Source organism: Lichenostomus cassidix, chromosome 10 (genome assembly GCF_008360975.1).
Source record: "Lichenostomus cassidix isolate B80296 chromosome 10, HeHo_3.0, whole genome shotgun sequence".
Lineage (NCBI taxonomy): Eukaryota > Metazoa > Chordata > Aves > Passeriformes > Meliphagidae > Lichenostomus > Lichenostomus cassidix.
Genome location: NC_139491.1, coordinates 18,258,119 through 18,279,655, shown reverse-complemented (window position 1 = coordinate 18,279,655; position 21,537 = coordinate 18,258,119). Strand labels below are relative to the sequence as shown.

At 55.4% G+C, this 21,537-nt stretch overlaps 3 protein-coding genes and 1 long non-coding RNA gene across 12 annotated transcripts in view; 3 read left to right on the top strand and 1 right to left on the bottom strand.

Moving 5' to 3' along the window:
- Window positions 1–2,518, top strand: part of PPCDC (phosphopantothenoylcysteine decarboxylase) — a 33,583-nt gene extending 31,065 nt beyond the window's left edge. Inside the window, exon 8 of the transcript XR_014854365.1 lies at window positions 1,694–2,518. The gene's annotated coding sequence lies outside the window, so the exon portion shown is untranslated. The remainder of the gene's footprint in view (window positions 1–1,693) is intronic.
- LOC146432879 (uncharacterized) lies at window positions 1,283–6,181 on the bottom strand. Its single transcript, XR_014854366.1, has 3 exons — window positions 5,652–6,181; window positions 3,890–5,040; window positions 1,283–1,856 (listed from the first exon to the last, which is right to left on the bottom strand). It is a non-coding gene; the product is annotated as an uncharacterized LOC146432879 (long non-coding RNA).
- PRMT2IP (PRMT2 interacting protein) lies at window positions 3,302–13,822 on the top strand. Of its 6 annotated transcripts, none has more exons than XM_085071002.1 (4): window positions 3,302–3,477; window positions 8,627–11,680; window positions 12,055–12,092; window positions 12,287–13,822. In XM_085071002.1, exons 2-3 carry the CDS (start codon window positions 8,674–8,676, stop codon window positions 12,090–12,092), a joined length of 3,045 nt encoding a protein of 1,014 aa, XP_084927128.1. In that variant the 5' UTR covers window positions 3,302–3,477; window positions 8,627–8,673; the 3' UTR covers window positions 12,287–13,822. The 6 variants fall into 6 exon arrangements, with proteins under 6 accessions (XP_084927128.1, XP_084927127.1, XP_084927132.1 ...); XM_085071001.1 differs by having other exon boundaries at window positions 12,283–13,822; XM_085071006.1 differs by lacking the exon at window positions 3,302–3,477 and adding an exon at window positions 3,497–3,754 and having other exon boundaries at window positions 12,283–13,822.
- Window positions 13,823–14,469: 647 nt separating this feature from the next.
- Window positions 14,470–21,058, top strand: LOC146432877 (uncharacterized). 4 transcript variants are annotated; one of them, XM_085070999.1, is made up of 13 exons: window positions 14,470–14,512; window positions 14,820–16,815; window positions 17,266–17,324; window positions 17,535–17,689; window positions 18,097–18,200; window positions 18,326–18,384; window positions 18,631–18,767; window positions 18,848–18,972; window positions 19,116–19,174; window positions 19,475–19,629; window positions 19,973–20,079; window positions 20,197–20,310; window positions 20,768–21,048. In XM_085070999.1, exons 2-13 carry the CDS (start codon window positions 14,833–14,835, stop codon window positions 20,810–20,812), a joined length of 3,102 nt encoding a protein of 1,033 aa, XP_084927125.1. In that variant the 5' UTR covers window positions 14,470–14,512; window positions 14,820–14,832; the 3' UTR covers window positions 20,813–21,048. The 4 variants fall into 4 exon arrangements, with proteins under 4 accessions (XP_084927125.1, XP_084927123.1, XP_084927126.1 ...); XM_085070997.1 differs by having other exon boundaries at window positions 14,490–14,517; XM_085070998.1 differs by lacking the exon at window positions 14,470–14,512 and adding an exon at window positions 14,542–14,564.
- The last annotated feature ends 479 nt before the right edge of the window (window positions 21,059–21,537 follow it).

Below are 21,537 nucleotides of genomic sequence, written 5' to 3'. Positions count from 1 at the left end.
CTGTGGGAATGGGTATTTCAGAGGATGTTTGGGTCTCCTTCCCTCACTGCCAGCATTCACTGGAGGCTTGGAAGGAGCTGGCAGCTTCCAAGGCTTCCACCCCTTCTTGGCTCCAGAAGAAGTGAGTGGGATGAGGAAACCCTGATTGCCAGATGACTTGAGGAGTGGAGAGGGGTTTTCTGGTCCCTAGGAGCAAACCCAAGGTCTTTTTGGAAGGGTGCTGTGTTTAAAACCTGGGAAGCTGTGGCATTTGTGGCAGGGGGTGAACTTTAAATCCCACCTCTCCCTGTCACCAGGGGATCAGTTGAGTAGCTGATCTCTCCAGAACCTAGAGCATGACTTTATGGGGAAGCAAATCAAACAGAAAAGGGAAAAAAAGAGACAAAATGAATGCAGGTAGATGTTTCTGGACAGGAAGAGGAGACAGACAGGTAGGTCTGTGAGCTGGGGACCGCCCACCCTTCTCCATCACTTGAACGCCTGGCCAACATCACTCTGGGTTCTTCCTTCCTAGAGGGGGTTAAATCCTCCTGAGGGGCTTAATTAGCACGAGAGCAAATTGTGGAGCAAAAGCTGGGACAAGAGCTGACCCTTTTTGGGGTTTGGGAGAAGTGGTGTGGCTGAGGGGCAGCAATGAGCTCCAAGTGCTGCCTGGAGAGGGGAACCTGATGCCCATACTCCCACCTGGAGCACCCACATCCCTGTGCCTGCCAGGGTGAACTCCAGCATGGCTGTCCCAGCTTGGACATGGGTTTTGGGGACCCTGGAGGCAGTGGCAACCTGCAACCAGCAGGTTTCCTGAGCACTTAGAGGGAGCCACAGCCCAACAAACCACAGATCGAAGATAGATGCTGATGCTGAGAAGCCTCAAAAAGAAAATTGAAAACCACATGGCCAAAATTGACTAAGTTAGTCAAATCCTCCTCAGGCCCACAGCAAGCCTGTAGTGTTGCTGGGGCTGGTCCCCATCATTGGGTACCAAACACAGTGGATGCTGATGGCTGGAGGGGCAAAGAGGGTGGGAATAGCCATGCCCTGAGTGGGAATCACCACCCACTTTTCCCCAAAAGCCCCATTTCCAAGGGTTTATGTCTTCCAAAATTAATATAAAAATTAAAACAATAAAATAAAAATTAAATAATGGGGGGTTTGTTGAGCTTGGTGTCTCCTGAGCTGATGGTGCCAGCAGGTTTGATGCCTCAGCAAGGAGCTCCTCAGATGATTTGAGTTGGTGACAAAGACAAATCACACAGGAAGTGGAGAGAAGGCAATTCACAGGAAAAAGGACAAAACAGAGCAGGTTTTTGTTGAGACTTCAGGTAGAAACTCCCCTCTGTGTGCCAGAGAAACGTAAGAGTGAGAAAATGTTGTTGAAATTTAGTTGTCAGCGTCCAGCTGGATGCCTGGCAGCAGGGATGTGGCCAAACCGGGATGAGGAAAGATATTTCTTGAGTAAAGTTATGTAAATGTATGAGCCAACTCAGGCGTAGAGGGATTATCTGCCACGTCGAGGGAATTGTGATTCTGTTCAGTGAGGTGAAAATTAACACTGATAGTTTTAATGCCCATAACTCCAAATAACAAGCTGTATTATCCACCCATTTGCTCATTTTAATTCATAATAACTATTCTGTGTTGCCTGCTAATATATCACATCTTGTAATTAAATGTAACAACTATTCTCTAATTGCAGTACCATTTGACCAAAGAAAATATTAATGGCAGCACCTGATCGATGAACTCCAGACAAAGCAGCGGTGTGTAAACTTCAGAGCCGAGGGACTGGGAATTCAGCACCAGCTCCTCCCAGATCCTTATTTTCTTTGCTGCTGCCACAGAACTGCTGTAAATTAAAGCTGGAAGGGGAAAATAATGCTTGTGAGGCCAGGGAAAGGAGAATTCAAATCCTGCCTTCTCAGTCTTTGTTCAATAAAGTAATAAAAAAGTGGGATTATTTATTTTTCACTTGAAAATTTTTATTTCTCGCTGCCTGAGGGAGCTGAGCCTCTGCCACTGCTTCACAGCCTTGGGCAACACACTTAACTTCCCGGGATCTGTGTCACTGGGTTAATCATATTTACGTGCCTTTTATGAGGGTTAATGATTACTCTGGGAATGTTTGCACGGACTTTTCCAGACGCGACTTCTTAGATAAATGCTACGTGTCAATGCTTGGGGCTGGCGGGGGTTAAATCCAGGAGGAGGGGTTGGAGTGACTCTGAGGGGGCTCAGAAGCCATCCCCAGCCCCTCGGAGACTGCCAGCGGATCCCTCAGCTTCCCTCTGTTCCTGCATGCGAGATGGGAAAGCGATATTTTGTGGACAGCTGGATATTGTGTCCGGCCAGACCCGGACCTCCGGCCACATCCCGGTGGGATCAGCCTGGGAGAGGCTTCCTTGTGCCGAGAGTCCTCTGTAAGGAGTGTCTCCTGTAATGGGGGCTCCTCTTTCACGGGGGATCTTCTCAATGGGGACTGACTGTGGCACCGAAATTCGGGAATAAAACTCCTCGACACCAGTGTAGCGTTGGGAAGCAGACATTATTATCTGCCCGGATACAGGGCGGGTAACCCCGCCCTAGGTGCACTCCTGGCTCAAGATGATACACCTCTTTATTAACCGCTGGGCAGCTCCTCAGAAATGTTACATATGAACTTGTTCCCTGTCTGGGGGAGCTCTGCACGTGTTTTTGAACTACTTACTGAGGCGGCTACGCAGCTCTTAAAGTTGTCGCTAAGCCCTGGACGTTCCACAGTCACATCACGTTCCATGCCTGCAACGCCTGCACTGAGGGGGCTGGGTGGGGGTCCTCTCTTGCGGGGACTGCCTGTAAGTAGGGCGTTCTTAATGGGGGTTCTCTCTAATGGGGCTGCCTGTAAATGGGGCGGCCTTAATGGAGGTCCCTCCCTAATGGGGATTGCTTGTCCGTCCTCCATAATGGGGTCTCCCCTTAATGGGAGGATACTTCCAATAGAAACTGCCTGAAATGGCGGTCCTCTTAATGGGGGCTCCATACAATGGGGGCTTCCCTTAATGCGGCTCCCCCCCGGCCTGGGCTGCCCATGCGGCCCCGGGGGACTCACTGCAAGGGGGGCTCTTCCGTACAGGGACGGCCGCTGCGGGTGTCCCCCGTAACGTGGGGATGTCCCTATCCCGAGTCGTCCCCGCTCTAAGCGCGCGGGCAGAGCCCCGACCAGCTCAGCGCACATGTGGCTGGGTTGTCCCGTCCCGTCCCGTCCCGTCCCGTCCCGTCCCGTCCCGTCCCGTCCCGTGCCCTCCCCTCCTCAGGCCGGCCCACACGCACACCCAGCCCTCCTCCTCCTCCGCCTTCTCCTCCTCCTCCTCCTCCCACTTCCTCCGCACAACGCGGGCTGCCGGCCGAGGAGGGGCAGCGCCCCCCTGGTCCCCCCGTCCGCGCCGAGCCCCCCAGCCGAGCCCGGAGCGATGCGTCGGGGGAGGTACCGCGCCGCTGCCGCAGGTGAGTGCGGGGCCGGAGGGATGCGCGTCCCGCAGAGCCGCGATGGAGCGCAGGGATGCGGGGGGCAGCGGGGCGGGGGAACCCCCAGCCATCCCCCCGCTTGCCTCGGGGCTCTCTCGGCGGGTGCAATGCTCGAGCAGGGAAGGGATCCCTGCACGCCTTCCTCGGGATCATCCGCTTCTCCTTGGGCCATGCAGGGAAAAACGAGTTGCAGGCTCCGGATCCCGGGATTTTACCCATTTATGGACACTTTGGATCATGCGGCTGATTTGGCAGCGTGAGTGCGCTCAAGCTCCTGCGAGAGGTTTATTTTGGGGGTCGCCGGAGTGTTGCCCACGTGAAAGCGGTGGCTGTGGGTGTGCGGAGCGGACAGAAGGACGGATAAGGCCACCCACTCCTGCCACATCCGTACCTCGTGTCCTGGCAAGGGCCGGCGAGCACCGGGGGGGTCACAGCCGTGACCGTGGCCAGCCTTGGATGTGACATCGATGGGTCGGAAGGGGATCGATGCGTTTTGGAGGGGTTTTAATTCCCCAAGTAGAAAGGGACGCAGTCATTGAGCCCTTCTGGCGACTGCTCAATGCTCCGTGAAGTTTTTTGTTTTTTTTTTTTTTTTCTTTTTTTTTTTTTCTTTAATTAAAGTGAATATTCCTGCAGGGGGGCTTCAGCCTAATTCGCTGGTAAGCCCTGGCTTGCTCCATGCATTGCATGAGGATACTGCCTTAAAAAGCAGCTGCCTTGGTCCACGGGAAAGCTCCGGCTGGGCTTTTGCCCGCCTGGAAGAAGCTCGGGAGCTGCAAACTTTGTGGAATAGGGACAAGATGTGGAATGAGGGAACCGGGACCGCTGCGGCCTCCTGTTCTGTTCCCCCGAATGACCGAATCGGGGGGGAGAACGATGCCGGTGATCTCATCCAAACCCGCCGGCGATGGGAAAGGTGACCTCCTCGGCAGGGTCCCAAAGTCCCCGAGATTGTGAAACCGGGACTGCAGCCGGCTGGAATCCGCGTCCTTACCGGTGCAGAAGTCCATTGGTTTCGGGGAGAGCCCGGCAACTCCCCCCCTGCCGCAGCACCTCGGGGGTGGCTGGCGGGGGCTGGGGATGCTGGATGCCAGCGGCTTTAGGAGATTTTATTTCTCGATTCCTGCGGGTTGGCCGCGAGTTGGCGGCTGTTTCTTGGCATCACGTGGCGATGGAGGAGGCGGGAGATTGCGGTGAGAGCCTCCCGCTCCGGGCATCGCATCCCGGGGAGGAAATTCCGGGGAGCCTGCGTGCCGCGCCTGGCTGCCCCGCTGATAACAAACACGGGCACATTGTTCGGAGCTGTCGGAGCAAAAAGACGTGTCTGAGGTGTTCCAAACAGCCTTGGAAGGCCCAGGAGCCCCGCCGAGGAGGCTCGGGAGCGTTCCTGTGCCCTTTGGACACCCGAAAGGCGGCAGATAAGGTTTTCTGAAGCCCGCGGGAGCTTATCGGAGAGGTTTCGCTGCTGGTAGCACGTGCTCCTCTGCATTTGGTTTTACTTTTACTCCCTCCCGGCCAAACGGCCCCTTGTGGGAAAAACCCCTGAGAAGAAGGAAGGGGAAAAAAGAAAATAACATTAAAAAAAAAAAAAAAAAGGAATAACGGGTTGTGTATATTCCACCCGCTGCTTTTCCGAGTTGTGGGGTTTTGGAATTACTGGCTGCATGTGTTGGGGTTCTTCCAGGCATCCCCCCAGCCCTCATTCCCACGAGTACCTCTCCTCCCCCGCTGGCTGCAAAGGGAAGGGCCCCAGAGGGAAAAAGCTGCTGGTGACAGCAAAAGCAGAGCTGTTTTCCAGGGATGGCACAGGTGTGGGGATGGCACTGACTGGGCAAAGCCCCAGCGGATTTCATGGAAAGAGGGAGCCCATGAGTGCCCTCACCCTAATGAGGTTAATTTGCTGAACCCTATCAGACAGTCCGTGTGTCTGGCTCTGGCCGCTGCTGTGGGATGACTCGTCCTGTTCTGCATCCCTCCAGCAGGAATTTAAGTCAGAGGTGGGTGAAAGAGGGCGGTTGCATCGCGTCCCGGTGGCGTCACCCGATCCCGTGGTGACAGCAGGACCCGTGTCACAATATCCCCGCGCTGGGGAGTTGCAGATCCTGGAGATTCGGGGAAAGGGGAAGAAGCAGTGGGGAAATGTCAGGACTCACAAGATCCTGGATTTCTGTCCCGGCTTGTCCACCCCGAGCATTGTCACAGCTGTGAAAGGATGCCATGCCTGCATCTCCCTCCCACACAGCATCTCCCAGGGAGATGGGTTTAAACACCACCCTCCTGAGAGATCCCTTTTGCAGGAAAATATCCCAGTCTGGGGGTTTCTTCAAGCTTTTTTCAATTTGAAGGGAACTATTTTCCCTGGATCTAACTGCTGGCAAGTTTAATTGGCACTGCATATCTTGGACATGACCCCAAGGGCTTATCCTGAGGATAAAGCTGCTGGGAATGATGTGGGGGAGCTGCTTCCAAGGGTACAAGCGGGAAGGGAAGCACTGACCTTCCCGTGGGAGTTTTCAGAGGATTCCAGAGGATTGCTGTCCTTCCTGGAAAGCGAGGAGTTGTTGAAGCTTGCGTGAGAAACCCACTGGGAAAGCTCAGTGAGGGGTGCAGCCTCAGTTGTGCAGTTTTGGGGTGAGCTGGGGCTGGGGAGAGGCAGGTCATGCTGTGGTCCCCTTCGGGCAGAGCTGCACACCACCACCAGCTCCCTTATCTCCCCCCACAAGTTCCCCCCCCCCCCATATCTGCTTTGTTTCCTCTGCTGTTGATGTGGCTTTTATCTTATCTCCACGTGCTCTTCCTCCATTTCCTCCTTGGCTTCTCTGCTAACTCTGCCACAAAAGGGAAAAAAAAAAAAAACCAAACATGGAGGAGATCCTACTGCAGAGAGTCCATCTCTGGGCTTGGGGTTGCTGGGCCGTGCTGGGAGACACTGGGTAATGTTTGGCCGTGCTGGGAGGATGCTGAGTGATGCTCAGGTGTGTCCTGGGACTGCCTGGGTGATGTACAGGATGCTCACGTGATGCTGGGGGGATACTGGTCGATGGTCCAGTGGTGCTCTTGGGGCTCAGGTCATGTTTGGGTTTCTCAGTGGGATGCTCAGGAGATGCTGGGGATACCAGGTGATCCTGGGAGAATACTTGGGATGCTCAGGGATGCAAGACTGTGCTGGGACAGGCTGCCAGCTCCACCTGCTGGCACCCACCACCTGTCACTGCAGGCCAGCACCCACCCCACAGCGGCCCCAAATTACAAGGCGCCCTAAGGGAGAGGGTGAGCTGCTGCCTTGGGGCCAAAACCTCGAATTACTTAAAAAGGTGGAGCTGGGAATGGGAATTTTGGGCACTCTGCGTCTGTGTCTGCTGGCTCCTCACCTGAGCTGACCCAGCTTTGCTCCCTGCTGCCTGCAACAGACGCTCATTGAGGTTTTGGAACCAAAGCAGCCAGAGCTTTCCAGGGCTTTTCCAAGGAGACAGATGGAGAAATGCCCAGCCAGCCTCCCAGGATTCCCCCTGATGGTGGGGAGGCTTGGATCCCATGGAAAGGGGAGATCCCAACACAATTAAAGCCCCATGATTGTAGAAAGTGTACACAAGACTGTGTGTTTCCAATTAACTCACACACAATTATGGACACGCAGTGACATTCCCTGGTGGAAATGGAGGCGGATCCGCAGAGATTCTCTGTCTTGATCTGAGGCCTGCCTGATGCACTAGAAGTTAATGCTGATATTATCAGTTTATTTATAGTTGTTTTGTCTGTGTTTTCATCCAAAGTAACTTGTTTGGAAACCAGATATTAGTCAAACCATTTTTATACATTGTTAGTTTGATTTTTGTTAAGTTTATTTTGTCTTTTTTACTGGGAAAATAAATTATGTGGGAGAAGCTTTTTATCTTATGGATGTATAATTTTGTCTCAGCCAAACTTAGCCTGGGAGTTAGTATGAAGATTTATATATATTTGGAACAACCAAAAAAAAGTATTAACCTTCCATGTTATACCTTGTAAGGCTTTAAATTTATGATGATGTGGCAAAATTTTCCAGAGGTATGAACAGGAGAACTAAGTGATTTGGGCAAAACAATAGAAAATGTCACATGGTCGTCTGTCCCATTATATGGAAATCACCACCCTCGAGGAAGGTTTGGAGTGGGCAGCAGCAGCAGCAGAGAACTGCTGGAATGAGTCACGGGGTGGTGTAAGAGGCTGGAATGTTGATGGTTAATGACTCAAACAATCGCCCATTCGCAGTGGCTGCCCAGGTGCAGAGGGGGTGCACACCCGTGGGAGGCCACAGTTGCCTGTTGAACAAGATAAGGGAAGAGGCTGATAGGAGACAAATCCTGCGAAGTGGGATAGTGCTGCTTTATCCTGCCAGTGTCCATACACGAGTGGCTCAGCTGTGAAAAGTCCCCTTACCAGGACATTCACAGATAGCCTGCAGGTATTCATCCCCGCTGATGGGCCATAATTGGCCTTTCAGCTACATTGACACGTCTTAAAAGGTGTCGTGGACAAACAAATGCTCCGAGGTGTCCCGTGATCCACAGCATTACATCATCCAGTGTAAAACTCCCTGCCGCAGGGGAGGTACCTGGGCGTTCCCACAGCGCCTGAGCATTATATTAACTCATGGAACTTTGTGTTTCCTGGGCTTCCCCACCCTAGAGGGATCAACACTGCCAGCATCACCGTGGAATTGCAACGAACGAGTCTTGCTGCGAGATCCACACGTGGTGGGATCTTTCTACTCTTTCCTTCTCTTTCCTTCTCTTTCCTTCTCTTTCCTTCGCTTTCCTTCGCTTTCCTTCTCTTTATTTTCCTTAGGCGTTTTCTGAAATGTTGTTTTTATGCTTTTATGTTGTTGCGTTATAGTAGATAATAATCAAAACGGCTTGCTATGTGTTCTCCATTGCAGCCAAATTGTTCTAAAATAGACTCTGTATATATTTATTTATAAACACTGGTCATTCAGCGTTGTTAAATCGGCCCCAAGGGATCTATTAACAAGAGCCTGGGTTACCCTCACCTTATGGGGCAGGTTGTAACTCTGTGTCACCCTGTGCCAGCACAGGCTGCTGACTGTGGGGACTTGCTTTGCTCATAGCTTATTCTCTCTCTTATCCAGGAAGGCCAGCTCACCTCTCCCGTGGGGACACTGGCAGCAACGTATAAATGGCCTCAAAACGGTACTCGGAGTCTGCGGACCCCGTGATCTTCAGCAAGCTACCTCGTCTGGAGTCCACCACCGCCTTCCTGCCCAGCAAAACCTCCAGCCCTGCGCCTCACCCTGGCTCTGAAAGCCATTTCAACTACAAGGGCTCCTACTTCTCCTGCCCTCTGCAGAGTCCCGAGCAGCCCGCGGCCCACTGGAGCCCTGCGCCTGCTTACCTGCACTACGGCCCTGGTGCCATCAACCAGCCTGTGCCGGCCGAGGCGCCACTGCTGAGCTTCCTGCTGTACCCACCGGAGAGCCCCAGCGCCAGGCCGCAGCCCCCGGACACCCACAAGAGCAAGGACAGCCTGAGCCAGGAGCAGCTGATGGCCAGGAAGAAGCTGGACAGCCCGAGGTGCCCCTTGCCGGTGAAGAAACTGGTGGGGGTGAACAAGGCAGTCCCGCTGGCCCCCAAGCCGGTGTACGGAGCCCCTGCCTGCTTCCTGGCTCCCAGGATGGCTCTGCCCCTGGGAACACCAGTGGAGAGCCTGCAGCAGAGTGCAGGGGAGGCAAGCTGGGCTCTGCCCCCTGCCACCCACCCTCTGCACCCCAGCGAGCCCCACAAGAGGGGTCCCTGCTCCGACAGCAGCCTCCCGCCGCTGCCCTCCAGCCTGGCGCTGCCTCCCAAGGAGCAGCTGGCCTCCCCCATTGCCTTACCCCACTACTATGCCACCTCTGATAAGTACAGGCCACCCCCCAGTGCCCCCTTCCTGGAGGCGAGTTGTCCCACCGCCCAGAGCCAGAAGAAGGTGCCAGAGGTCCCCAGGCTCAGCCCGGACCACTGGCCCAAGCTGCAGCCACCTGATGGCAGCCTGGTGAACAGGGAGAGGTCAGCCATGTGCTACCCACCCCCCCGCTATCCCCTGTCCCCACCCAGAGCTGGCCCCCTCTACCACCCCCCGGCTCCTGCTGTGGGGGAGCCCAGTGCCTTGCCAGGCTTTGGCTATGTGGGAAGCAGGGAGCACTTTCCTGGCACCTACCTCAAGGTGCAAGCCCCAAGGAGTTACTTCCCCAGCCCCTTGAATCCGTACGGTCTGAGGACAGCGGGTGCCACAGTGGTGGCATCACCTCCTGCCGGGCCAGGGGTGGTTCTGAGGGATGCTGAGCCACCAAGGGATGCTGAGCTGCCCAGGATCCCTGGGTACCCAGGTTTTGCCGTCAGCCCAGGCAATGCATCCGTGTTCCACACCTCGTTTGCCGGCACGGAGCTGGGGGGTGAGCAGCACGAGGAGGACAATCCACAGTGGCGAGCGGCATCCAGGCACAACAGCGCTTTCCAACCTGTCTGCACCTCCGAGAAACTTTCTGGGACCTCTGGTGGGCACGCTGAGACATTTCCCAAAAGAGAAGGGAGCTGTGAGAAGCCCAGGCAAGGGGAGCAGGAGCCCCTGTACCCAGGGAGGAGGAACAGCAGCCCGGCCCTTCAGGACAGCCCCCGTGGAGGACCAGCGAAAGGAGATGCCCGCAAGGTCAAGGATCCAGCCAAGGAGCTCATCTGCCCTTCTCCATCCGTGACCCCCACGAAGGGGCTGGAAGATCCAAGGGACACCAAGGCTTTTTCATCTTCCCCACCGATGCCAGTGATCCACAATGTCTTCAGCCTGGCACCTTACCAGGAGTACCTGGAGAGGGCCGAGGGCTCAGACCCTGTGCTCTTCTGCAGGAAGCACCTGTGGGCAGACTCCCCACCCCAAAACACGGGTGGCAGCCAGGAGCCTGCTGCCCTCAGAGACATCTTGGTGGTGTCCAGCCCGAGGTCGGACAGTGGTGCAGTGCAGAGCCAAGGGGAAAGCTGTTACAGGAGCGTCCCTAAAAAGCCAAAGCCTGCGCCCCAAGAGCCAGAGTCTGAGGGGGACAGCCCTGATGGGATGGACAGTGAGGAGATGCTCCCTGAGGACATGGCGCTGGACCTCAGCTTGAAGAAGAGACCAGTGGAAGCTGGGGAGATGCAGGGACCCATTGGCTGTGCGGAGGGGACACTGGACCAGGGGGATAAGGAGGAGCAGAAAGAGGCTGCAGAGGAAAAGGTGGGAGTGGGAGAGAGTGTACAGCCCCAGCTGCCTGAGGTGAACTCTGGGGAGAGGAGCAGCTTCCAGAGCTCAGCCACCTTCATCTTCCAAAAATACAAGCTCCTGCCCCCTCCCCTGCCCAGCACTGAGCCCCCCCAGCAGGATGGCAGCCCGTATCCTCCCCAGCCCAGCCCTCCCAGCAGCACCCCCACGCCGACTCACCCAGCCTCCTCCCCATCCAGCAGCCCCCCGGTCCCACCGCCTGCCCCCCAGCTCGGCACCATCTCAGGCCCAAACCCTCCCCAGACTCTACTTCTCAAAGCCCCGTCCACCCCAGGAGAGGAGAAGGTCTCGGTGGTCAGGCAGGTTGGTGGTGTCCCTCCACAGACCCCCTCCAAGCAGTACTTCACCACCCTGCACACCTGGCTCTGTGACACGATTTCGGGCTCCGTGTCCCGCTCGTCCCCAGAGCTCCTGCAGGAGTGGCTGAAGAAGGCAGAGACGGCAGAAGAGCGGGGAGAGATGCCCAAATCCCCGCGCAAGCCCAAAAACGGCTCCAAGGCTCCCAACCCTCAGAAGCCCACCAACGGCAAGGAGATCTGGCTGGCTTTCCAGGACGTGGCTGTGCTCCTCGCCAACCTGCTTTCCCAGCTGGAGACCTTCATGTTCTCTTGCCCTTTCCCCCACGTTGTTCGGGCAGGAGCCATCTTCATCCCCATCCATGTGGTGAAGGAGAAGCTCTTCCCAAAACTCCCCGGGAGCTTCGTGGACCAAGTGCTGCAGAAGCACAAGGTGGAGCTGCGTCCCACCACCCTCTCCGAGGAGAAGCACCTGAGGGACCTGGAGCTGAAGAGCTGCACCTCCCGCATGCTGAAGCTCCTGGCGCTCAAGCAGCTCCCTGAAATCTACCCTGACCTGCTCAACCTCCACTGGCACAACTCCATCCGGCAGCAGCTCGGTAGGTAGCCCAGCATCTCCCGTGGATGGGTCCCTGGGGCTCTCCCAGGGATGCTCCAGCTGCACCTGCCTTCCTCGTGCTTCTGTTCTTGGGGAGCATCCAAAGGTGCCTCAGCATCCCTGTCCTAGCAAGGGTTCTGCCCAGCTTTTCCTCTGTGGGTTGTGGAGGGAGAAGGTTTGAGCTGAGAGGGAGAAAACTCATCCTGGGGTTGTCAAGGAGGTTTCAGTCACCTCCAGGCCAGCTCTGCCCATCCGAGGGCACTGTGCCAGACCTGCTACCCACAGTTGTCCCATCCAGCTGGTGACTCCACTGCTCTGTCCAGATAACCTTTTGTTGCCGCTCAAGGCCATTAACAGCAAATTTATTTCTTCCAGATTCAAGCTTGCAGACCGACCAGCACCCTTCCAAGTAGGTAACTCTTTTTCCTTGGGGGTTTGTAGGAATTTGCAGGATTTGTGTGATTTTGTGGAGGTGTATGTGTGGATTTGATGTGGTGATGAGAAGCTTGAGTTGGCTGGGGATGTTCCACTCCCTGGGCTGGGCTGGAGCAGGGAATATTCGGGATGTGGTGTGCCCTCCCTAACCACTCCTTCCTCTCCCAGGTAGCCCTGTCATGAAGGCACTGAAAGCTGATGGCAAAGCAACAGCCACGGATAAATCAAGGAAAAGGAGGCACTGAGGAATGTGCCAAGGGCAACAGACAAATGATGATGGGAATGGGAAGGTCCCTTGTCCCTCATTCACAGAGCTGTGGATGTTGACATCACCAGCAACCCTGCAGGAGATGCTGGGCTCCCACCAGCATCAAGGATCCTCCAGGATGCTGATACCTGGCCAGGGAGCCTCTGAGGATGCTGCTTAGGGTGAAGAACAGCTCGGTGGTGCTCCAGGGACACGAGGGGATGCTGGCAGGTTATCCGGGCCTGCGGGGATGGGCTCGAGCTCCTCACGGCAGCTGTGTCATCTTCTAGTGCATCTCCCACCTCCATCCGTGACTGCCCTGGTGAGCTGTGAGGCAATGGCTGGAGTTCCAGTGGAGCTGGAGCAGGAGGAGCATGGAAATGGGCACAGCACCATCCTCAGCCTTGGAAAAAGTGGACTGCAGGGATGACATCTCACCATCTTCTCTCTCCTCTCAATCCCCTCTCTTGCTTTATCCACGCCATTCCCAAGAAACGTCCTCTTCCTCCAGGATTTTCATCTTCAAAGTGCCACAGAGACTTGATGCAACATCAGGGCAAGGGAGTTGTGACTTCTGTAGTCCCAAGACTAGAGTTTTTTGTTTTAAATGAAGACATTTTACAAATGTTCTGGATTTACCTTTATAAGCAGCTGCTGTTTTCAGGTTATGTGTTTTGGGTTTTCTTTAAATACAGTAATTTATAGTTGTCCTTTTATTTGAACAAAAAGGCTGTGAGAATGATTTAAAGAAAAACAAACCACTTTACATCCCAGATCCTGTCCCAAAGGAGAACGTGGGAGATGCACATGTAAGGATCACCGTGATGGAGCCTAAAAGGGCAGAGAGGGGAGTGATGCTGCCAGACCTTGGAAGGAACGATCCTTTCCATCCCAAGAGGGATGTGGGCATCCCAGGACTAATGGACATCCCCTCACCACGGGGGGCTGCAGCAGGGTGCACAGCAGAGGCCTTAAAAACTCTAAACTCAGGTGTTCTTCAAGCTGCTGCAAGGCGTGGAGGAACAAAACAAGGGTTATTAGTTGTTTTTTGTTTTTTTTTTTTTTTAATTTCACTACAGGGGGTATTTATTTAAAACTAAAAAAACAAAGGAGAAAAGAAAGGGAAAAGAAGACCCTACACAAACTGTACTTATGTTAGCCAAAAGGTGTGTTTGCTGCTGGGGGATTTCTGTGGGTGCCTTCCTGGTTTTCTGAGGGGATGGAGTGGCTGTGGATGGGATGGGTAAGGGGGATGCTGCTGTTGCCCTTGCTCCCCCTCACACCACTCCATGTCTGTGCACAGCGATTTGGAAAGCAGTGTTTGTTAATAGTGTTGTCATTTTTGTACGTATATGAGGTTCCAGGGAAGAAAGTTCCTTCCCTTTATTTAATTTTTTTGTAAGAATATGAAGAGTTTCCTCACCTAGTTAAAAAAAAAAAAGAGTTTGGTTTGTTTCCAGATATGCCCTGCTTCTGTCTCTGCTTCCCAGCGTGGGCACAACAGGACCTTCCTGGGGTTGGAGGGTTCCCAAATCCCCCATCCAATGCACTGTTTGTCCCTGCAGCAAGCCATTGTGCAGTGCCCAGCCCCTCTGTCCCATCACCCGAGGGCTGGATGGGGTGTCCAGCATGCCATCGTGGATCAGGGGAGCATATCCCAGCACCCATGAACCCCCTGGATGGCAGCCTGGGAAGGGGGTGCTGGTGGAAGTGTCTGAGCATCAGAAACGGGGCAGGAGAGCGTGGGCTGCTCAGGGATGTACCCTGGGCTGATCCAATGGGGACCCCAAAGACACCCTCCCCTTTGTGAGCCTCTGTCAGGCACAGAATCTGACTAATCCCAAAAGCCAATCCACATTTTTCAGCCCAGATTGCTGCAGCCCAGCAGGTGAACAGCAGTGCCACAACCCACTCCTCACAAACTGGGTGCTTTGGGGAGCATCAGCAGGGTTTGGGGATCATCCTGCCTGGAGGGACAGGCACACCCCTTTCTTCTGCTGGCAAAGGCTTAATGAGGAGCGCCTGGGGGAGTGCAAATGAGTTGGTATGTTAATTGGGAGCAGGTGGAATGGAGCCACATCCCCTGGGAAACCAGATAAAAGCCAGAGTTTGGGTGGGTTTTGGTACTCTCTTCTCCTGGGGTGCTGCCAGGTGAGGTGTGCTGGTGAGCCTGGTCCTCCCTGGGGAGGTTACTGGGGGTAAGGTGGGTGTTTGGGGCAGCGAGTGAGGTAATGTCTGGGGCTGATTACAGCCCTTTGCTGCAGTGGGAGCTTCCTGGGACATGCTGAGGCTTGGCACAGGCTTTCCTGAGCAGGAAGGCTGCTGGAGAGAAGGAAGGGATTTTAATAAGGAGCCCTGGCTCTGGGGATGGGATGCTCTGAGAATGGGCTACTCACTGGGCTGGGCTGTGGTGGGGAGCTGGAGGGACCCACCCTAAATCTGCTGTCCCTCTCCACAGCTGAGCTCTCCCCATGGCCTCTCCCAAGATGAGCCGAGGGGTTGGACCACCAAACCTTCCTGCCTTGCAGCCAGAAATGGTGCTCTGTGGTGAGAAGGAAGGAGCTGCAGGCATGGCCCTGAGTCCTACTGCCTGTGTGGCTGTCCCTGCCTGCAGGCTGTGGTGCAGAGCCTTCTTGGTGCTGGCCATGTGTGTGTCTGCCACTGCTGTCCCCTACAGCCTGGGCACTCTGGCTGCTGTCACCCGAGGTCCCCCAGGCTCATCAGCCTCCCAGCAAGAGATGGGTGACAGTCTGGTGACAGCATGTGAGGATCCCCTCACCTCAGGCTGCTTCCCAGGGGTCCAAGGAGATGTGACCCAAGGGACAGGTGCTGAGGGATGGAGCTTGGGGACACAGACTGCAACCATGCCAACATCTCGGACCTCCCTGCAGTGGCAGCCTGGATCTAGGGCCAGGGAAGGGCTCAGGTTGGGCACAGCAGTGGCTGTGACACTGTCCCCCACACAGTGGCTTAGCAAAAGGGTGCCTCCTACCTCAACTCGGCTCTTCCAGACTGAGGGTGACTCCAGCCCTGGCTCCTGGCGTCACTTTGCTCGGGAAAGCCTCCATGGAGCAGGACCAGGCTCAGGTGATGCCACACAGATGCCAGCAGTGACTTCAGCTGGTGACCTGGGGCAGCCAGCAGGCACAGCAGAGCCCCAGGGCCCACAGTGGGGTTCTGAAGGCACCCTCAGAGCTCAGGGTGAGCCAGCTGCCAGAGCCCCTGCCACCTCCCAGGTGTGGCTGCATCCTCCTTCCTTCCCCACGGCTGCTTCTGGCCCCTCTGCAGGGGCTATAGGGATGCAGGTGGCACCCACCCAAGTGGTCCCACCTCAAGGGGCTGTTGGGGTTGCTCAGGTCCCACCTGATGTCCCAGCGTGGACACTGATGGATGCTCACTCCCAGAGCCCCAGTGCAGCAGAGCAGGTGGTGGCCTCTGCTCTGCCAACACAAATGACAGCGAGCTGGGCTGAGCTGCACCCTGGCACTGTGGGGGTGCTCCCTGCCCTGACACCTGAGGGGCTCTGGGGCACTGCTGACACTGTCCTGCCTGGGAAAGCTGCTCTGGTGGTGGATGCTGCGTTGGCCCAGGCTCCAGCAAATGGGTCTGGACTCCTGGATCCAGTCCTGGCTGCACTTCCCACCACTGCAACGGCTCCTGGTGTCCACAATCAGCAAGTGCTGGCTTCCTTCTCTGCCGTGGTGGAGTTGGGGGGTCCTGCTGTCACCTCGGGGAAGCAGAGTGACCTGCCATCCACCCCTGCACAGCTGATGTCCACTGAAGTCTCCCCAGCTCAGACCAAGGCTCCCAGCCCTGCAGGTCCCACTGTGACTGGGAGGAGCTCCACAGCTGCTGGGGTTGTCCTAGAGCCTGAGCAGATGTTTGTGAGGGAAGAATCCAGGCACAGCAAGCCCAGGACAGCACCACTGGGCCTCACTCCAACAGGACCTCCTGGGCCCACCCCTGCCAGCCCAGGCTCTGTGCCTCCCCCAAGCTCCACAAACCCTGCTCTGGAACATGGCTCTGAGACTGGGCACCACACTGCCACCACTGGTGTGACATCTCCATCCTGCCTGCCCACTTCTCCTGGAGCTGGACACGCAGCGAGCTCCCTGCTCAGCTCCCAGACCCTGGCTATGTCCACAGGAGTGACCCTCGATGCCCAGTCTGTGTCCAGCGGCTCCATTGCTTCCCAGCACTCCTCCACAGCCACAGAGCATCTCCCTGCAGCCACCAGAGAGGCCTTCAGCCCTGCTGAGCTGGTGATGGAGGGCGAGCCTGACTCCACAGAGATGAGACCCCATGCATCCCACCCCTCCAGGTTCCCCTTTCCCACACAGCCTGTGCACGTGCTGCCCTTGCAATTCCGGCTGCTGGGCATTGCTTACACCCCAGCTCTGGGCAGCAGGAATTCGGAGAGCTTCCGGCAGCTGGAGGGAGATGTGAGACTGATGGTAGGTGCTGGAGCTGGTTGGGGCAGATATTGGCACTTTGGGGTGCAGGGTGGTGCCAGGCCCTGCTGGGGTGAGAAGCCTGTGTGCTGCATCACCCCTGGCTTGGTTTATTTCCTGCCTGAGCATGGTGGAGATAGGTAAATCCCTGTCACTGCTCTTCTGGAGCTTAGTTTGAGGGGAGACTGGACTCCCCTCAGCACTAACAGCCAACAGGCCCATGGCACACGGTTGTTTCTGGGGTATTCCCCCCCAGGAATGTGGGTGGGTGCTCTAGGTATCCCAGCTCATCCATGGGCATTCCCGGAGGGCTGGCACTCCCTGGGCTACCACATGTCCTCCCCTGGGCAGTCTGAGTTGACTCCCCTCTATTGCCCACCTGGTGGTACATTTCCCCTTCACACGGGGGAGCTTGGAAAAGCTTCTCAGTTACCAGGTGCTTCTTCCTTCCAGCTGAACCAGATGCTCTCCAGATATGAGACCTTCCTGCATGCAAATGTCCTTGAGTTCATGTGAGTGTGCAGCTGATGGGGAGGGGTGGGTTTGGCTTGGAGGGAAGGCTTTGCCTGGGAAAATGCTCCAGATGGGTCATTGTGAGGGACTCTGCTCCCTCCCTGGTATCATCATTCTGAGGAATCCCTGTCTGAATACCTGGATAAAGGTACATGAAGAAAAAAAAAACCAAAGCAGGCGTGCTGCCCATGGTCTCCTCTCCCTCACAGGAATGGCTCAGTGGTGGTGCGAGGGGAGGTTCTGTTCCGTGGGGATGCTCCTGCTCCCTCCAACTCCCACCTCATCCGGACAGTCCTCACAGAGGCGAGCAAGGGAAGGAGCATCTTCAGCTGGCAGCTGGAGGCCCAGTCTGTCCAGTCTGGTGGTAAGTCCTGAAGGTCTTCTGTCAGCAGAGCTCCAGCCACCAGGAGCCTTCCTTGTGCATTTTTCAAAGCCAAAACCTGTGCAGTTTGGATTCTTCCTTAACATCCCTTGTCCCGACTTGTGCAAAGTCATTTTAAGGATGTTAAGGATGCTGGAGGGCACATCTGAAGCAGCTGGACCTTTGTGGGCCAATGCTTCTGTTCTACTCCCTGTCCTTGACACAGCTCTCTGGTGCTGGGAAATGGTACATCCCAGCCCCTTCCCACATTCAAAGGAATTCACCCTCTCTCAGCTGCCCTGGTGGCTTCTGCCTGTGGTGTGTGGCAGTGAATGAGCTCAAGGCTGAACAAGATCTCCCCAGGAAGGTGGAGGCACAGGCAGGAGCATAACTCTTCCAAATTCCCTTAGGCTTCAGCCTGGAGAACCTGGACCCAGAGAAGCTGTCCATCTCCCTCACTGGCTCCCAGCTTGGCATGAGCAGGATAGATCCTCTGGAGAGGCTGGTCAGCAAGGTATGCCAAGCCTTGGGGGGTCTCCCGAAGGGTGATGCTGGGAAAATTATCACAGGCTGCCTGGGTGACGGGATAACCTGTGCTAAACGTGGGAAAGTGTGAGCTGCTTTCTTCTCTTTACCCAGGTAATTTCATCTGTCAATCCCTTCTACCACGTGAGGAACTTCACCATCTCCCAGCTCAGGTACGGGACACAGCTACTTGTCTGCCAAGATCTTCATTTAATTACTTTCACTCTGTTATGCCCTCTGCAGCTAGTTAGCTGTGCAGCAAGGGTGGAGAGGATGGGAAAACCTGGGAGGGGATGTGCAGCTGGAGCAAACTGTAACTGAGCACATTTCATGGACTCTCAAGGAGAAAAACACCAGTAAAGGTGCTAGAGTCTGGTCCTAGCCCTCCTGCCTTGCTCAGAGCTCTTCTGTCCCCTCAGGAACCTCAGTGGGAATGTGGAGATCACTGGAGACCTCTACCTAGACACAGCTGTGCATGCTGATGTTACAGAGGTTCTGGAGGCCCTGACTACACTCTCAGCCTTCCCCATGGACCTGACATCTGTCTCAGTGGAGAGTAAGGACAGTCCTCATGTGTGGAGTGGTCAGGGTTGCTGCCAAATCTGCACCCCCAGCACTTGTCTCTTGCTCCTTTAGGGTCCAAGCTTCGTCTACATGTGTACCCCCTCTCCTTCCTCGTCACCAACAGACTCTTCAGCCAGAAACTTCAGGATCCACTCTCTGTAGAGCACCAGAATCTCTCCAGGGAGCTTGGGGATGTGGTAGGAATGGGGCTGGTGGGAGGAGGGCATGAGGGTCCTCCCAGGGGGGTGAGAAGAAGAGCCATGGGAGGAAGAGGGGCTGTTTTGGGGTGTCCAAACAGCCCCAAAAGTTTGTGGGGAGCTGAGCACAACCTCTCTTCCAGGTGGTGAGAGCCCTGAGGGATTACCCAACCTTGCTGAAAGTGATGATAAGAGAATTTCTGTGAGTGGAACAGGGTTCTGCTGGGGCAGGGAGGTGTCCCTTCAGATGTCAGCCAACAGGTTATGGCTCTGGCTGCAGAAGGATTTGCAGAGGAAGCTGAGGTCAAGCATTAACCCACTGTGTTAGTGGTGACTTGCTGGACCCCCAGGGATGTCCCTTCCATCCAGTGGCTCCCTGAGTGCAGAGACCTCTTCCTACTGAGCAAAACGCTCTGGGAGGCTGGGTGTGTCCCCCATCCCACTGCGGGGTTATGGTGGGACTGGCAGCTGCTGGAGCTCTTCTCTTCAACCCTGTCTGCAGGCCTGGCTCCTTGCTTTGCCACGGGAACATAATATTCCATCACCCTGCTCCAACCAGCACGGAAGTTTTGGAGACACTTGTGCTCTCAGTTGCGCCAAACCAGGCTTTGGCTGACTCTGACATCCATGTGGATCCATACTCAATTTCTGTGGGAGGTAAGCTCCTCTCTGGGACATGGGTGTCTACCAGCTCCACAGGGTCCATGCCTGCAGTGTGAGCAGCATGGATCCACAAGTGACCAGATCCTCATCCCTTGTGTGAAGAGAGGGTGAGGTGAGCAGAAATTAAATTTTTAGTAACAGTTGTGCCCTCTCCCTCTGCACAGCCTGGGGGGTTGGGGTTGGAGACCTTCTGCTACAGGCTGGTGTAGGATGGGAGGATGGGGTGTGGAGGGTGTGTGTGGAGCAGATGTTATTGTATCCTCTGCATTTGTCCTGGAGTAGAGTGGCTGCAGAGCCCCAGGCTGCTCCAGGCTCTAAGTGCTCTGCTCTGCTCCAGAGGACACCCTGGAGCCTCCCCCAGCCCAGCCAGGCTTCCCAGCCTATGGAGTGGCCTTCATGGTCATAGGTGGCCTCTGCATCATCACTGCACCCGTCGTGCTTGTGGTAAGGGCAAAGTGTGTCTGCTGGGCTGGACAAACAGCCCTGGTCCCTTGTGTGGGGTGGGCTGAGGGACCCTGTGGGGCCAGGCAGGGCTGCCAGTCACTGTGCTCTCCTCCCCAGTGCCTGGGGACCAAGAGGCTGGGCTGGCAGGATGGAAGAGCCCTTTGGGACAGAAGAGACCATGAAGTGGGGATCCAGACGCTGGAAATGGATAATCAGGGCTTCTGGACAGAGGTGAGAGGCCCTTGCATGCCTTGGATTATTTTCTGTGGCTGGGAGCTGGTGTTTCTGCAGGTCACAGGTCCTTCTGCTACCTGGTGTTGACCTGTGTGGTTGGAGAAACCTGTGGGGAGCTGTGGCTAGCACAGGTCTTTCCCATGAGAACTTCTTCTGTGTTTTATAAACAAAGATAAAGTTTGGATGTTGTTAGAACAGTGTCTCGAAATTTGGACAGTTCAGGCCTGGGGGAGGTTTTTGACTGACCAATCTGGGTGACCTCTGAAAAGTTTATATAGGTTGGATTCAAAATAATAAAGTTCCTTTTTTCTATGCCACGCTGAGAATCTGGGTTTCTTCTCTGCTAGCGGCTCAACAGCGACAGGGAGCGACCCTCATTTGGGAAGGAACCCTCATTTGTACCTTTGCTGGAGGTGTTGACAGTGACTTCTTCCCTCTCCCCTCTCCCCTGCAGGACCCTGAGGATGGTCACATGGAGTGGCGAAGCACTTCTGCCTGAGGAGAGAAGCAGCAGCAGCTGGGGCAGGGGGAGCTTGCAGAGGGGCTGTAGGGGGGAAGGAGGTGCTGAGAAGCTGTCCCTGCTCATCTGGCAGAAGTTGCCAGGTGCTCCCTGAGCAGCAGCATGCAGACTCAGGTGTGTATAGAAATAATTTTGTATCTTAAATAAACTGCTTATAGACCGTCAAACCCAGTTCTGAAGGCAGTGTGTCTCCTGCATGGGTGGTGTTGAGCCCTTCTGCCTGGGTGGGCAAGCTTGCCCTGGGCTCCCAGTACTACCCCTGCCATGTGCTGCTGGTCTAACTGGTGCCAATGAGCTGGGCCTGGTCCTCTCCAGCTCCGGGATAACTCTAGACCCTAGTGTGTTAGGGAGTTACAAAAGCAAGAATGTGCATGCCACCCCTACAGTGACTTTTCCAGCTCCCCATTGCTTTCTGTTCCAGCACTGTTTTTTATCTGAGATGCTGCTCTGGAGTGTTTGTTCCAGCCCTGACCCTGTCTCAAAGGGTTTCTGCTGGGTCCCATCCCACACCATGGCTTGCAGCTCCTGCTGTCCATACTAAGCACCCCAGAGTCTTTATTTCAGATGAAGCTCTGTGCTGCTTTGCCTCTGGCTCTGTAGTCCCTATTCCAGCCTCAGGCCCAGACTCTTTATTTTGCCTCCAGCTCTGCCTCGTCTCATCTCCAAAGCCACAATTTTTATTTCACCTCCAGCCCTGGGGTCTG